General features: G+C 31.8%; 1 protein-coding gene and 1 long non-coding RNA gene across 4 annotated transcripts in view; one reads left to right on the top strand and one right to left on the bottom strand.

Moving 5' to 3' along the window:
- LOC126885081 (serine-protein kinase ATM-like) overlaps positions 1–17,680 on the top strand; it is a 624,001-nt gene that overhangs the window by 23,661 nt on the left and 582,660 nt on the right. For all 3 annotated transcript variants that reach the window (XR_007698275.1, XR_007698276.1, XM_050651504.1), the window contains exons 4-6: positions 10,696–10,922; positions 13,126–13,227; positions 14,543–14,815. Coding sequence is in view for 1 of the 3 variants with exons in the window: in XM_050651504.1 (XP_050507461.1) it covers positions 10,696–10,922; positions 13,126–13,227; positions 14,543–14,815 (602 nt within the window). In the remaining 2 variants the exon portion in view is untranslated. The remainder of the gene's footprint in view (positions 1–10,695; positions 10,923–13,125; positions 13,228–14,542; positions 14,816–17,680) is intronic.
- On the bottom strand, positions 5,923–6,619 carry LOC126885086 (uncharacterized). The gene is made up of 2 exons (XR_007698277.1): positions 6,527–6,619; positions 5,923–6,337 (listed from the first exon to the last, which is right to left on the bottom strand). It is a non-coding gene; the product is annotated as an uncharacterized LOC126885086 (long non-coding RNA).

Raw genomic sequence — 17,680 nt, 5'->3', positions numbered from 1 at the left:
GCGCTATCTCGCGGTTTGAAACTTCTGATATAAATTATACTTCTGAATATACCTGAATACTTCTGATAAAATTTATGTATGTGAAATATACAAAACGAGAAAAATGGATACCTATCTAGAAAGACACAAATTATGAACTGAAATATTATTGTAACCTGATTACTAAACGAATACACAGAATTAATAGTAAAATTAATTATGTTTTTTTATTTTATTCATTATAATTTTAATATATAAGTTCGTGTGACTGGATGACTGCTTACGCAAGAGACCATTGAGAAAAAGAATAAGTTTATATGAATTATTTAACATTTTAAAGGTTACCTCTGTTTATTTTTGTGTGCTTACCATAGATATATAATACTCTAGATTGCGCCCTGCGATCTTAAAATGGGTGACGGTTGCGACAGAGATAAATGAGCCTATTTGGTCGGTAGTCTCTTTTTAATTTAAGGGGAATATCGACGACGTGACTATCCCACTTTATCGAGTAATATGTGTTGACAATTGGAGCGGGTGGTGACGAGAAATGGTCTTTGGTCTTCGGACGTGGATAATCGTGGTTCGAATCCCATACCACCAACTTTACCTTTTTTATTTTTATTTAATCAATATTGCGTTTATTAGATATTTTTACATCTGAAAAATGGACCTAAGTACATCTAGCAGATAATAAATGTACCTATGTATAGTAAGTTAATATTGGAATACATAATTTGTGAACTACATAGTAAAATAAAAGTCATTCGTTATTAATATAAATTCGTCCTTATTCGAATGATGTGAAAAATATTTGTTTTGCTTCTACTTTTTTAAAAAATTGTAACAATAGTTTCATAATAAATAAAAATAAATAATGTCTAATTACTTATAATTGAATCGGTCACTTCAAAAACAGCAAAGTCCACAATTTTGAGAAACTAACTTTTTGAGAGGAATATACTCCTTTAAGATAAACGTTGTGTGCAAAAACGACACCAGTCCAGTAAAAACATTAGGAACAAAACTACAATATAACTCTGAATTTTGATGTCATCCATTTCATAAATCTTTCGACTATATAGTTAAGTTTTCTTTGCTCTTCTGTAAAATTAGGAATATGTGACTCGTGCTGTTTTTGAAATGACCGATTCAATTAATAAATCGATGGTACATTATGTTGATATTAATTATTGGTAATTTTTTACGAATATTTTTAATTACTTTATACTATTCTACCATTAACTTATTAATAAAAATAACATTGGCTTTTATATTTTTAAAAATCTATAGGTACCTACACAGTTTTTCTTATTTGTTATATATGTCTTTGCATAGATTTATTTTAGAAATGTAATATCTAATAAACGCAATATTGATTAAATAAAAAAAGTAAAGATTGGTATGGGATTCGAACCAGGATTATCCACGTCCGAAGACAAACGACCAGTTCTCGTCGCCATCCGCTCGAACTGTCAAACCGTCTAAAATACTCGACGAGAGAGTAGGATAGTGACGTCGTCGATACTCCCCTTGCATTAGAAAGAGACTACCGACCAAATAGGCTCATTTATCTCTGTCGCAACCGTCACCCATTTTAAGATCGTAAGGCGCAATCTAGAGTATTATATATCTATGGTGCTTACTGCTTTGCTTATTAAAATTTGTAATTTGTATGAATTGTAATTTGTTTGAATTCTATCAAAATGGATATTAAACATTATACTGGATTTAAGTCTTATATTTCCCATGATATCCAATTTCAATCAGCAACACCAAAAGAGGAAAGGATTTAGTTGCTACAGCATGTACGCAATGTTTCCGAATATAATAACTGCATCCAGTACTGTTATATTCAATATTTTTACATGAATCAATACAACAGCTGCAATATATTGTTTTCTTTTTTGAAAAATCCATATTATCCGCCATTTCAGTTTGTGAAGTTTATCAAATGCACAAAACAAAACTGCCACTAACACAGCGTTGCCACATTTTATTTAGAAAATCTACTGTAAGTTTAGCTTACTAAAATCTACTTATCAAGAACTAAAATATACTATAAAACTGTATTAATATATTTGTATATAATTTAGGACTTTTTATAATTAAAATAACAGCTGACTAACTAGAAATTTTTTTTATTTAGCTAATGCCTCGACAACTAATGGGCATTGGCATGGTCATGGTACAGTGGATTTTACCAATTAGGTAGCTAGTGTTATGTGTAGTGTGTGTGTTGAGTAAGTGTCTTGTTACTTTGCAAAGTCGATGTCATTGTCTTTGCAGAGACGCTAATTGTATCCGAACGTCTGCGGTCCCTCCGGTGGGTACCGATCCCACAAGGATAGAAACTATTTTCATTTATTAATTTATAATAAACGAAAAATTCTCTAGCCTGGTGAGATTCGAGTTCACGACCATTCGGACCTTTCGATCCAAAGGTAGGCGCTCTTACCACTGAGCCACAGAGGGAGTTTAACTAGAAATTAATATGACTGTTTGTAAACAAAAACCAAACTTTTTTATATTTTAACTGGGGAATAAAATGACCAACTATAATTAATTTTTATCAGTTTCATATTTAATATTTGTATATAATATTTTGTCATCCACTGATTTTAACATCTGCATGTCTGGATCACATTCTTCAAACATTTATTTCGCATTTTACATTAGAAACACGCAAACACAACATTTTTGTTGTTTTGCAAAGTTACATATATTATAATTTAGATGTTTTAGTTTTCCATCGTTAGCTTCTAACAGGCTCACCGAATACCAGAACTCTTCAATAACACCTGAAATAAGTACTGATTGCACTGCTACTTGAAATCTGCAAGTTTGTTACACCAGAATCCAGATTAAATAAATGAGTCAGATTAAATAAATTATTAGAAGAATTTTTTTGCTTGGCAACAACACTTTTGTTTTTTCTAGTAATATTTTGTATTTTGACAACGGCACCCGATTTGGGCGTCGAAACGTTAATAAAATTATTTTTTTCATTTTAATTGTGGCTTATTTCCCATATAAATAATTAATCATAAAAATGCCACAAGGAAATAGCTTCAGAACAACACCAGAATCCAGTTTCATTTCTGTTTAATATTCATCATCTACGTCCTGGGGCTAGATTCCGTGCACTGTAGATATCTACACTTCGCTTTCTATCGATGTCAATTGTGAAAATATTTGAATTTTTAGCTTTAATTGAATTATTTTCTAGTTTTGCTAGTTGATGCTGAAGTGACACTTAGTAAAACAAGAAAATATGTGAATTAAAACCACAGAATAACTAACCATATGGTTAGTTATTCTGTGTTAAAACTAAAAATTCAAATATATTGACATTGATAGAAAGCGGTCGGCGGTGTTAGCGATTGTACACAGAATCCCACCCCTGAATCTTATTTTCGGTAATGACATTGGGAAATTGTAACAAAATGTCTAAAAATTAATTTAGAAATGGGGTAAATACTATTAAAAAGCAAATTTTATTTTAGTCATAAGAAAATGTTGAAATATACCAAAAATCTACTAAAAAATATTGCCTACTAGAATTTTTTAAAAATTATCAAAAATCTACCAAAAAAGTATAAATCTACTAAATGTGGCAACGCTGCACTAACAGCGCTGGTGAAAACCGTCAAATCCCCTCTCTTCTACCCATGGCGCGCCATTTAAATTTATCAGATAAATGCACAAAACTGCCACTAACAGCGCTGGCGAAAGCTGTCAAATCCCCTCTACCCATCGGCTCATGGCCAATACAGAACGCATGATTTGAGTTTCCACTAGACTTGTGTTATGGACGGATTTTACGGGCTGTGATTGGTCGTATTCAAATCAAGGACATTTAGGAATCTCTCTCGTTTGTTGCATTTTTAAGGTTATAATAATTTACATTTTAAATTTGTAAAGTTATAGTTCTTCTACAATAAATATTATAATACAAATGAATATATTAATTTATAAATGTAAAGTTAATATTTTTCAGAGTATTTACGTACTTTGTATGCTGTTTTTTATTAAGTACTTATAGTTTTCTCCGATCTACATTCAGCAAAAATTATATAACTAGGGGGTAGTAATGTTATAAGAAAATTAAATAGTATAATTTATACTTATAAAAGAGATAATATTATATTTATTTGTGTCTTAAAAATGTATGATTAACTTTCAGACTTATTTGATCTGATGTACTAAATTGGCTCCGAGACTGTAACAAAGTATTAACATATAAAAGTTTGTAAGGGTTGTAAGAACTTCAGAAGGAAATTTTAATACGAGAGTGGCCATTCCCCTGCCTAAACTGCAATACATATTTAATTTAATTAAATGAATTGCCATAAAATAGGCATACTAACTTTTATGATGGAATTAATGGTAGGTATAGAGAAAAAAAAAGAAATAGAACGTTTTTTAAATTGTTTATTAGTGAGCTGTTCTTTAGATCGTACATAAGGTCGATCATAGACTATGCCACCATCTTATATGCATCTGCTAGCACCAATTTATTAAAGAAAATAAATGTAACGATCAATTGCTGAATTCAATTGATTGTTTGTCTAGGTGCCATGAGATCCACTCCTGTTGAAGCGTTATTTGAAGAAGCCATTGAATTACCACCACAGTTTAGAAGAACCTATCTGAGTGACAAATTCTTAATAAAAATTCTTCTTTCTCGAAACTCCTTATGCCCCTCAGGGGTGTCAGAGGTCTTTTCATCCTCTATCCATCTCTTCCATTTCTTGCGGTCCTTTGCTAACTCTTTCATTTGTATATGTGTTTTTCCTGCCCAATTTCTATAATCTGATCGATCCACCTTTTTCTTGGCCTCCCTTTCCTTCTTTTACCATACCTTTTTGATTCCATCACCTGCTTTGGTAGTCTTCCCCGGTTCATTCGGTTAATGTGTCCATACCAATTTAATTTCTTTTTTGGATCTTCGTTATTATCGATTGCTGTTTTAGCCTTTGTCTAATATCCTCATTTCTTATTCTGTCCAATTTTGTTTTTCCTGCTATTTTTCTCAACTGCTTCATCTCCGCTGCGCTTATTGTACTGTCTATTTTTGCATTGTTTACCCATGTTTCACTTGCATAATTTTAAAGTTGATACGTATATTGCATTGTATACCTTTAGTTTTATTTCTTTCTCTATTTCTTCCTTTCCAAATATTGTTTTATTTAGTGCATAGTAGATCTTATTTGCTTTTTTCGCCCTGTATGAGATTTCTTTGTCTACCTTTCCATCCTCTGATATTATTACTCCCAGGTATTCAAACGTCGAGATTGTTTCCATTATTTCATTTTTGCGACTAAATAACGTTTGGTTTATTTCTTCCCTTTTCTTTTGGGTTACTATCATGGTCTTCGTTTTCTTTACATTTACCTCCATTTTCAAATTTTCTATTTCTTCCACCCATATATTCATTAATTTTTGCATTTTTTCTTTATCGTCTGCTATTATTTCTAGGTCATCTGCATATAGTAATCCTTCCATTTTCACTGGTACTAAATTCCTATACCCTATTGTTGACTGTTTGCCTTGACCTTCTTTTAGCACTCTTCATTACTCGATCCATTACTAATATGAATGAAACTGTCCCCTTGTTTTATTCCTCTTCTTAGGTTTATTATTGGCGATCAGTTTCCGTTTATTTGTACTTTAGCCAGTACATTTCTATATACTTTTATATGTACTTTTTGCCAGGCTTATTATCTTTTGTGGGCTTTCCAGGTCTTCCATTACTGACCATATTATTTCTCTATTTATACAATCAAAAGCAGCTTTAATATCTATAATCGTAATATATAAGTGTTGTCTTTACAACACAAAAATTCCTACCCAACAATAGATATTAACTGCTCAAATCAACTTAATATTTCACTAAAAAAAAATAATTGTTGGAAATATTGGGAGTGTATACTAAACTCATAAAATTTTGTGGAATTTATTTCTATAAAATATTTTTATTTTGTACAATAAATACTTCTCTCATCTGTTATCAATACATTATAAAGGTGTAAATAAATAATTATTGATTGGTGTATGGTGTATGTTATGTTATTTATGCCTGTTTACTGTTAATAATAATATTGGCTATGAGTAGTTATGTTTGGTTGTGTAGTCTTTTCCAGTTACGTCTAGCAACCAACTTCTCAAAAAAAATTACCAACGTCACTAGACAGTAGTTGTGTCTCAGATTAGCAAATAGACTTTACCTTTTCATACTTGATTGTTTCACTGTAATTCTTAAGAATGCCTGACAGTTAACATGTTTAGATGACGGATTTTTTGTCTTTGATGAAGGCAAATTAGCCTGAGTATTGCGATGGCATCGATAGTCTTTCTGTAATAAAAAAAATCTATTTAATATCTTACAATATATGAATATATGTTTTGAACTTTAAATCAAAATGAACACAAAATTTGTTGCTTAGCAAAATACTTAAAAATTCTCTATAATGTTAATTACTCATCCCTACAAAATATAAAACCCATAAAGTTAGAAAGTGAATATATTAACATCAATATTTACCTTGAAAACAAGCTTCATAGAATCATTTGGATAAGTTCTTAGAACTCTAAAATTTACTTTATTAACATTTTCATATTCTTTTTGACAATTGAGGCGTTCTTTGCAAAAACCCCAGTAGTCCTTTTTTTCCGAAAATGGACTTATGCCATCTATGGATTGAAGGACTAATTACCTACGTTCCTTGCGTAAGAAACTTCCATTAAAGTTACAGTAGGTAGTTCAAAATATAAGCGACAAAAGTATAGGCGATTCCGCATAAACCCCATATGTCAAGCGCAATTCCCTTTTAATGACTATTGGTGTTTTTGCGGGAAACTTTATTGCTTGGCTGTCAGTAGGTTTTTATAGGTTAAAGTTCCTTCGAATAGTTGTGTTGTGTGATTTTATAAGTAAACACCATTTTTCGTTGATTTTTTATTTTGGTTTATTACTATAAATATCGTTTTTCCTATAAATTAATGAAAAATTCCTGCAAAAACCCCATATGTCAAATGAATAAATGTCCTTCATAAATAAACAAAAGGAAAAAATAATGTTATTTATATTGTAAACTGTGTGTAATCATCAAAATAATAAATCACTAATTTGAGAATTTCCGTAAACTTAATAGGGTTCAATTAAATAACTTTTTTTTAAATATCTCCGATGTTGTACAAAGTGACATATGGGGTTTTTGCAAAGAACGCCTCAATTTTGAGCATCTTCTTGTGTTGTTATATTAGCTCAAATCACTGCATTAAATGCGCCATCCCTTCCATTTATTTCGGAAAAATTAACCACCTTATACTCAAATGAGTCTGGGAGGAAGCTTTAAAAATTTACAAAATATAGGAAGCAAGCAGAAAGTAATTTGTTTTTTTTTTATAAATATTACTATGTATCTGTAAACGTTCCATAACTTTTGCTGGAAATAATATGGCTGTTTAAAAATGAATACAATAAACAAGTATAAACGTATAAAATAGTCTCAAAATCCAAGATTAATAACTAAAATATCAATATTTTTCTTTTGTATAACATAAACACACTGCATAAACAAAAACAAACGAGAAAACAGGGTTACGTATTTCTTTTAAATGTCATCAAATATGTCATTGATTTGAATACGACCAATCACAGCCCGTAAAATCCGTCCATAACACAAGTCTAGTGGAAACTCAAATCATGCATACAGAACCTAACAATACGTATCGATACAATGTATCGATACTTTGGTGAGTATCGAACATCCCTATGACAAACGAATTTAACCCATTAGTCGGGTTTGCAGGTACATTTTCTAAGAACGGTGATCTCACCATAGAAGAGTGGGTGGGATCTCACCAAACATTAACTCGCATTCATCGTCAACTGATGTATTATACCCTCGTTATTGTTGTATATCGAGTAAACGACCGAGTCAAGATTTACTATAACCTTCTTGGAAGAAAGTAAATCCTAATAATTATTGCTGTAATATAATAAGCAACTGGGAGATTTCGGTAGAATTTAAGTTTTTCTATTACATAAGTACATAAATATCCATGCTACATTTACATTTTTGATACGCGTCCTTATTTCATAGGCGTCTTTTTGTCGCGCGTCCTTTTTTCCGCGTCCTTTTGACGTAGATTCGCTTTTAACTCCAGTTTTTTAAAAACTGATCATTTTAAGCCAGTCAAACTTGTAGATTGTAGAATATACAGGGTGTAACTAAAATACAGGTCATAAATTAAATCACATATTCTGGGACCAAAAATAGATCGATTGGACCTAACTTACCTTAATACAAATGTGCACATAAAAAAAGTTATAGCCTTTTGAAGTTATAAAATGAAAATCGATTTTTTCCAATATATCGAAAACTATTCGAGATTTTTTATTGAAAATGGACGTGTGGCATTCTTATGGCAAGAACATCTTAAAAAAAATTTAGTGAAATTTGTGCAGCCCCATAAAAATTTTATGGGGGTTTTGTTCCCTTAAACCCCCCAAACTTTTGTGTACGTTCCAATTAAATTATTATTGTGGTACCATTAGTTAAACTCACTGTTTCTAAAACTTTTTTGTCTCTTAGTATTTTTTCGATAAGGCAGTTTTTATCGAGTTGCGGCTTCTTTTTTAATATGTTTACATAAAAATTTTATTGGGGTTTTGTTCCTTTACACCCCCCAAATGTTTGTGTACGTTCCAATTAAACTTACTGCGGTAGCATTAGTTAAACACAATGTTTCTAAAATTTTTTTGTCTCATAGTATTTTTTCGATAAGGCACCTTTTATCAAGATGTGGCTTCTTTTTTAATATGGTTCAAAATATGCCTAAAAATGTAAATTATAAATAAATTTTCATACGATTACCAAGTCTCCATAATCGTACTTAACCATTTAAAAATATGTGGTGGATTTGACTAATATTCAAAATATCTCAATAAAAACTGACTTTTCGAAAAAGTACTAAGAGGCAAAAAAGTTTTAAAAACATTGTGTTTAACCAATGGTACCACAATAATAATTTAATTGAAACGTACACAAACGTTATGGGTTTAAAGGAACAAAACTCCCATAACATTTTTATGGGGTGTCAAAATTTTACTATAATTTTTTTGTAAGATGCTCCTGCCATAAAAGTACCACATGTCTAGTTTCAATAAAAAATCTCTAAGAATTTTCGATATATTGGAAAAAATCGATTTTTATTTTGTAACTTCAAAGGGCTGTAACTTTTTTTATGTGCATATTTATACTAAGGTAAGTTATGTTCAATCGAACTATTTTTGGTCCCAGAATATGCGATTAAATGTATAACCTGTATTTTTGTTACAACCTGTATTAATAATACATAAATAAAGAAGAATAAATAAGGTAAATGACTAAAAACACCGCACGCAACTCACATTATTATGCTTCCAATTGGATTTTTCCTTATTTTTTCAAAAAAATATATTGATTTTTTAACCGTAACTTTTTTACTTTTTATCTTAGAAAATTTATTAAAAAAGAATTTTGTAGGTTTTCACAAGATCTATAAGCCTATTAATATTAAATATTTTTAAAGTCTTCAGTCGCAAAAAGAGGTGACTTTAAAAGGGTTGGTAAAGGTGGTTTTTGCATGTTATTACAAGTTTTAATTATCAATAGCTCACTCAATTTTTACCTTAGAAAAATTTTTTGCACAACTGGTTCTTGGGAATTAAATAATCTATAATTTCATATTGAAATATTTTTTCGTATCTCTGATGTTAATCTTTCTATTCTGAAGAAAAAGCCGTTCTTTCCAAACTACAAAAATTCGTTATTCGCTTTTAACTCCATTTTTTTAAAACTAATCATTCTAAGCCGGTCAAACTTCTAGATCCTATTAATAATATATAAGTAAAGAAGGCCAAATAAGGTCAATGACTAATTTTAATTAGGGTGGTGATTAGGAGGTTGCTTCCGACACTTTTTCGCTGAAAAAAAAATAGGGACTGACATTCTTTTCATCATAAGTCACTTAATTTTTGAGCTAGAGACTTTTTTTATTTCTAAAGATATATATTTTTAAATACCTACTTTAAATTAGTTTGATTAATTTATCCTCAAAAAATGCATAGTTTTTCCGTCTTTTGACTTTGAAACTACAATATTTAGAATTTGACGAAGAAGAGCTAACATATAATAAAGCATATCTCGATTACTATTGGTCTTAAAGAAAATAAAAAAAGGATTTTGTTTATTTTTTTAAAAGGTACATTTTTATTAAGTAAAGCTGTTTTGATAAAACGAAAAGTTTTGGAGTTAATAGCAGAAAACTTATTGGTTTTTTTCGATATAAAACTAACACTTTCGATAGCGAATAAATCGAAAATTATTAATTTTATCAAAAAAATGTATAGAACGTTTTTTGCTTAGAATGAATGTTTTTACCAACTTTTGTGGTCAAAATATAATAAAAAATTTCCAGCCTCGAGATGGGGTGGCAACCACCCCCATGGTAAAAGCGCCTTTCGGCATCATATAGATTTTGATCCTTGGACTATCCATTACTTATTCTCAAATTTTCAAGCAAATCGATCCATTCTGTAAAAATTGCGAGGTTTTGTCCTATTTTAAGCTTCATTACTTGGACTAGGTATATGCAATATTTTTGTCCGTGGGTATATAAAATTCTTTCTTTTCAACTGAGAACAGACTCTTTATATATTTTTAGAAATATACTGTATGTTGAAGCGTTTTCTAGAAGAATGCAATGAGAATTTAGTTGTCTCTCACTGTTTTATGATTCTAATTAAATACGGCCCAACATATGGGCTCCCTCCTAGATTACTGAGAAAGGAATTTGCCTTTTTGACAAAGATTTGTCAAAAGGTAACAATAAACTCGCCAAAGCCTATTCAAGAAGACATCATAGAAACTGCCCTCGACTTTTGCAAACACGTAAGTGTTCTTTTGTTGTTACTTATTGAAGATTTAGCAATAAAAATATGTAGCTGACTAGTCTAAATGAAAGGAATATGGGAAGAAAGAGGTCTATAATACTGTCTTTTACCATGACTACATTTAGACTGCCAGTTTTGTGTTCTGCTATACACATCACATTATCAGGCAGTAAGTATAGAATTTATCAACTAAAACAACATAAGAAGATATTAAACATTATGCCAACTGATATTATAATAGCATTGTATAACTAGACCAACGTTGTTTAACGGTAAAACATTGCAAAACCTCTAAATTTTAAAGAACCGCTTAGATTGACATGGAATTTGGCATACACATAGCTAACAAGTCAAAGAAAAAAAGTGATATTGTGTCGATGTGTGCTTTTGCCGTGGGGGTGAGTTTCACACCCTCTCAGGGGTGAAAAAATATGTGTCCAAAATAAGTCCGGAAATGAACAAACTGACTAATCCTATGTAACTTTTGGTTCTATAAAGTTATTCGCGAGTGAATATGTTCATTTTTCAACAAAATAACCACGTTTTTAGACGGTTTTTCGCAAATAACTCAAAAAGTAAGTATTTTGTCGAAAGATCTTAGCAAAAATATAGCCTGTGAAAAGTGAAAAATGGTGTAAATAGTAGGTCTCTATACCTAGTAGAAGCAGAGTTATAGCTAATGAAAAATAGGTTCATATTAGTCAAATTCCAAATCGAATATTTTAACGTGAAATAACCAAAAAATAAAGCACTTTCTGGGAAAACTCATTACAACTTTTTTAAAGTGTTTAAAAAAAGCTTTATTTTTGTTTTATAAAGAAAATTTCCAACATCAAAAGTAAACAAGTTACGGTCAAAATAAGGTTGGTACCTTTTTTTTGTAAAAAAAATTGGGAAAATCACCCCCTAATTAGCATCTCAAATAAACTTAATTTTACCACTTCAGAAGTTTCTTTACTCGTGTATGTATTGTTTGTATGATCTGTAAGTTTCGTCGGTTCAAAGTCCTTATTTTTGAAAGGGTTGTAGTTAAAAGGGCTTGAACGAGTCACTAATCACGAGTATATGCAAATTTTTTTGGTGCAAAACACCAAATCTTAACCAATTTTTGTCTTACAGAAAAATAAAAAAATACAAAATATTTAGAAAAGCAAAGCTGACTTTTTCTATTATTTGAGATTTTTGGTATCTCTAACAATGTTTACGTAATTTTGAACAAGAAAGCATATTTTCAAAATTAAAAATTTTACTTTAAAACCAATTTTTTTCAAAATTAGCACTTTGAATCGATGAAACTTACAGATCATATAAACACAACATAAGTAAAGTAACTTGTGAAGCGGTAACGATTAATTTCATTCAAGTTGCTAATTAGGGGGTGAGCTTCCCGATTTTATTTTGAGCGTAACTTGCTTACAATTGATGCTATCTAATAGAAACTTTTTTTATATAAACAGAAATAAGGCTTTTTTAAACTCTTTAAAAAAGTTGAAATGATTTTTGCACTTGCTTTGTTTTTTGGATATTTCACGTTGAAATATTCTATTTGGATTTTGGCGAATATGAACCTATTTTTCATTAGCTATAACTATAGTTCTACTAGGTCTAGGCACCTCATGCATACACCATTTTTTTACTTTTTTACAGGCTCTATTTTTGCTAAGTTCGATAAAATACCTACATACTTACTTTTTGAATTATTTGCGAAAAACCGTCTAAAAACGTGGTTATTTTGTTGAACAATTTTGTGAAAAATGAACATAATATATTTACTCGCCAATAACTCGAAAAATATTGACTTGGCAAAAAAATTCTATAGAGCAAAAGTTGCTTAAGACTAGTCAGTTTATCCATTTCCGGACTTATTTTGGACGTATATATTTTTTGAAACTCACCCCCAGGGCAAAAGCACACATCGACATATTTTTCTTTGTCATATTAGCTATGCGTATGCCAAATTTCATGTCAATCCAAGCGGATCTTTAAAATTTACAGCAAAAACCGTGAAAAAATGTACCATAAAAACCATTTTGTATTGTAATTATTATATTCTTAACTAATGACCTGATAATAACCTGGTGCTTATTTTATAATATACCACAAAACCGATATTACGAACTTAGAAATGTTGAGTAAAGACCTTTTTTTATTTACCTCTCTGTAAAATGGATTCACATACGCTAATATTTCTTAATTTTTAGACTGCCAAAGATAATCGTGTCTCATGTTGCAAATTTGGAGAAGAAGTATTCAGATCTTTAGCAGATATGTATGAAATGAATGGAAAACCTGAAAAAACAAAGGTAATTTGTATTAATATAATAATACAGAGAAGTTACATGGATTTTTAATAACGACTATTATGTTTGAGATACTTAGGGCCGGTTGTTCGAACGCTAATCAACAATGATCACTATCAAATATTTCATTACTGTCACCAACTGTCAATGTCAACTTTGATTGGGTTGCTGAAAATATAATTGATTATAATTTTATGAGATTAGTTAATCAATTATCATAACAATTATTAACATAATTGATTAACTAATTTCATAATTGTAATCCACAATTATGTTTTCAGCAACCCAAACAAAGTTGACATTGACAATTGGTGACAATCATTTTTGCTTAGCGTTCGAACAGCCGGCCCTTAATGAAACACCGTGAATGATTATAAATAATTATATTTGAATTTGACTGTATCTTTGTTTTTGTGTAGTACCACTCATTGTCATTCTTTATATTGTTAATTTTTGTTTAAAAAAATTGTTAAAACACATAAACTTTGTAAATCGATGATTATACAAAAACTCATAAAATAAAAAAAATAAATAAATAATAAAATTGCTTTTTTCTACGAGCGTGCAAAAATGTGTACTTTCGCGCACGCATTTTAGTTTAGAAAGTTTCACTTTTCCGCACGCGTGTTACTTTTCCGCACGCATGTTACTTTTCCGCACGCGGTTTTTACTTTTCCGCACGCGGTTTTTACTTTTCCGCACGCGTGTTAATTTAGATATGTTAATATGGCCTTAAAGTAATTATAATACATGCAATAAACTAATATTTAGATATTATTTACTAATTTATTTCAAATATATCTTATTGTGTTCCTGTTTTAATGAAATTAACGCGACAATTCGATGAAATAAAATTATTTTGACATAATATTCGAAAGTCAAATCGGTAGACAATAACAGTCGTTTTGAATCATCGTCATGGAAACCAAGATCGTCGTCATGCTAACTAATTATATTGAAAGTTTGGTTTTGACAACCTTGTCTAAGAATTAATTTGTGTATGTATTTTCATATTAATTAAATTAATTGATTAAGATTTGGTAATTTTTTAAAGACTCTTAGAAAAAATATTGTTCCTAACTCTTGCAGAAAGTCTCTTTTCCGCACTCGACTGCTTGCCGAACTCCCGCTTCGCGTCGTTCGGTAAACTGAAGTCGCGTGCGGAAAAGAATGACTTTCTGCACTTGTTAGGAAAATAACTATATTTTAAAAATATAGTCTAAAGCTGAGTGGATATTTTCGAGCACTTTGAAAGCTTTTATGAACTCTTTACTGTAATTTTTTTATTAGCTTGTAGATCACCTCTTTTTTATTTCAGGAACTGTTAGTACAATTTTTCCTCTTCCAAATGATAATCCACCATCCGAACGGTGTTCCAGAAGGCCATAGCGCAGCTTATGCCCATGGTTGGAACAACTGGAACAAAATTGTAAAGACTATTTACAGTATAATCTCAAAAGAAATAGGTTGGTTTTTATTCAAAAGTAGAAGTGAGTTTTATCAAGAAACCAGTTCATTTTTCAAACAAGAAAACGAGAGGATGATTTTAAGCTCAGTTTTTTCCAGACTTCACGCCGAAACAGTCAAACAGGTAAAATAGTAATACATTTTCAGAAGTTAAATAAAAAGTTGTCAAATAAAAGTAAAAAACTCATCTATCACGGTTATTAATAAACTCGAGGATTCCGAGTGTGTACTTTAACGAGGTAACATCGCTTAGTGTTTTGCTAGTACTTATAGTGTTTTTGTGAAATTAACAAATTACAAGTGAGACCAGATTTTATCGTACATATTGATAAGCCTAATTGCATGTTGTTTTTTGAATCGAACAGTTAATTAGCAAATTGGTGAATTATTCAAAAACTTGGCCTGCTTCCAGTGGCGTAGGCCTACCAAATATGTATTTTCGGAAGAGAAAATATATATAAAAATCTAACTAATACCAACAAATAATTAAACTGTTCGTCTACTTTTGACTACAAGGGTAGCGACAACCAAATTAGTTTCCTTACAGTTCAAACTTTCAAGATGTCACAAAATATTCAGCAAACTTTTACACCAACTTCCTCATATGCAACCGCAACGAAAAAAATTCCGAGATCAACCTTCCCGAAACGAGAACAAGCCATAGTATTACATGCCGATGAAAGTCTAAAATTGTTCGATTATGTCAAGGCAGTAGGTGACGCTATTGGTCCCAAACAAATCTTATTTGCATCCAGGATATCTAATAACAGAATCTGTATCTATTTATCAAACTCAGAACTCGTCGGCAAACTTTTAAAGTCTCATCCTATGTTAACAGTAGGAAACTCTGTCATGAATGTCCGCAGACTAGTCTCTCCCACAAAAAGGATAATAATATCCAATCTATCTCCATGTATCCCACACGACCTTGCAGAAAATGCCATAAAAGATCTTGGGCTTTAACTGGCCTCCCCCGTCTCCTTTCTAAGAGCAGGCATCCCCGGTGATGAATACTCGCACATCATGAGCTTTAGAAGACAAGTCTATGTTTATACCTCTGATGACAATTTCAATCTGCAAACTTCATTAGTCATCACATTCGCAGGAATTGAAAACATAATATTTTTGTCCTCAGACAAAATGGAATGCTTCATATGCAAGATGTCAGGGCACATTGCCTCAAACTGCCCCAATCCTCCACCCAATCATATAACACCCCAGACTCAGTCGTACATACCAACCCACGCAACAGATCCCCCACCACTACAATCTCCTATAGAACCCGCAATACCACCTCATATCCCCACTTCAGAACTAAACAATGCTACACCCTCTAAAACGCCCGCGTACAAACGTTAAACGTAGCCACTCTGAAGTCGAAAGCACTAGTGAGCAGACCGATATTCCCGATAACACACCCGTCACAAATCCGTCCGAGGATAACATCATGCCTCCCCCTAGTAATGATATTAAGAAACCAAAAAAGAAACCCAGAACAAGTTCACCCTCAGAACGTTACCTTTCTGATTTAACAAAAGACTCTCAAAGAAGCCTTTAAGAAAACCTCAGAATCACTTGTTATTCCCCCAGAAAACTTGATAGCATTTATTGAAAACACTTTTGGCTGTAGTAACCCCTACGCTGAAGCTCTTAAGTTCACAGAAAATGTTCCAGGGCTAATTTCTAACATTCAAGCATTGCACCCAGCTTGTCAGGAGAGGTCTACGAAAAGTAGGCTAACCCGTCTAACCAAAAAACTGAGAAAGGCCTTGAACACTGATCCAGAAGATCCCGAAAATATGTCCAACCCAAACCTTTCCTCCGATCATACCGAAGACAATTATAATTCTGATAGTTCAGAATCATCCCAATCCTGTCAAATCAGCTCTTATTAATGCTAGCATTATGTTAAGACTAATTCAATGGAATTGTGATGGTTTTTATCCCAGACTAGAATACTTACAAAAACTTATATCGGACTGTTCGCCCAATTTTATTTGTCTCCAAGAAACCAATTTCACCAAAGCTCACCACCCTTATCTAAAAAACTACACCAGTTACAACTTTTTAAGACCTACACACCTACGAGCAAGTGGAGGCTCATCTATTTTTGTTTCTAACGATATCTTCCACCAAGAGTTTGACCTACACACAAGCTTAGAAGCGATTACAATAACCGCATGGTGTCCCAACAAAATAACAATTTGTTCTATATATATTCCTCCAAACTATAACCTATTCAGTACAGAACTAAAAGATCTCATAAAACAACTCCCAAACCCCTTCATCTTAGTTGGAGACTTCAACGCCCACAGCACAACATGGGGCTCCCAGCGCACTTTTGGGAGAGGAAAACTTATAGAAGATATCATAAGTAACTCCAACAGCAACCTGTTGAATACAGGGAGCTCTACATATTTCCACATCCAGTCTGGAACATCTTCCTCCATAGACCTAAGTTTTTGCGATCCTGGAACTGCTCCTTTGCTTCAGTGGAAAACACTAGATAGCTTATACGATAGCAATCACTACCCCATCCTAATTTCAAGTCATATCACAGAAACTGCAGAAGTCAAAACCAAATGGAAAATTACCGGCGCAAATTGGAGTTTATTCGGCGATACTGTCGAGGACCTTTCAAACCAAGTAATTTTCAGGGAAAACATCGACGATGCCGTAGAGCAATTTAAAAATTGTATCCTAACTGCAGCTGACCAGTGCATAGGCAAATACACTATTAATTCCTCAAGAAAGACTGTCCCGTGGTGGAATGACTCCTGCAAACTAGCAACAAAAGAATACAAGAAGGCTCTTAATAGATATCGCAAAACACGTAGCACTGAAGATCTTATTTATTTTAAGAAAATGCGTGCAAGATCCAAACGAGTTCTGAAGGAAAGCAAAAAAGAATCATGGAAAAAATTTGTAAACAGCATAACTTCAGATACCCGTCCCGCCCAAATGTGGACCAAAATCAAACAAATGAGAG

This window comes from Diabrotica virgifera, chromosome 5 (assembly GCF_917563875.1).
Source record: "Diabrotica virgifera virgifera chromosome 5, PGI_DIABVI_V3a".
NCBI lineage: Eukaryota > Metazoa > Arthropoda > Insecta > Coleoptera > Chrysomelidae > Diabrotica > Diabrotica virgifera.
This window is presented reverse-complemented; position numbering and strand designations above follow the sequence as displayed.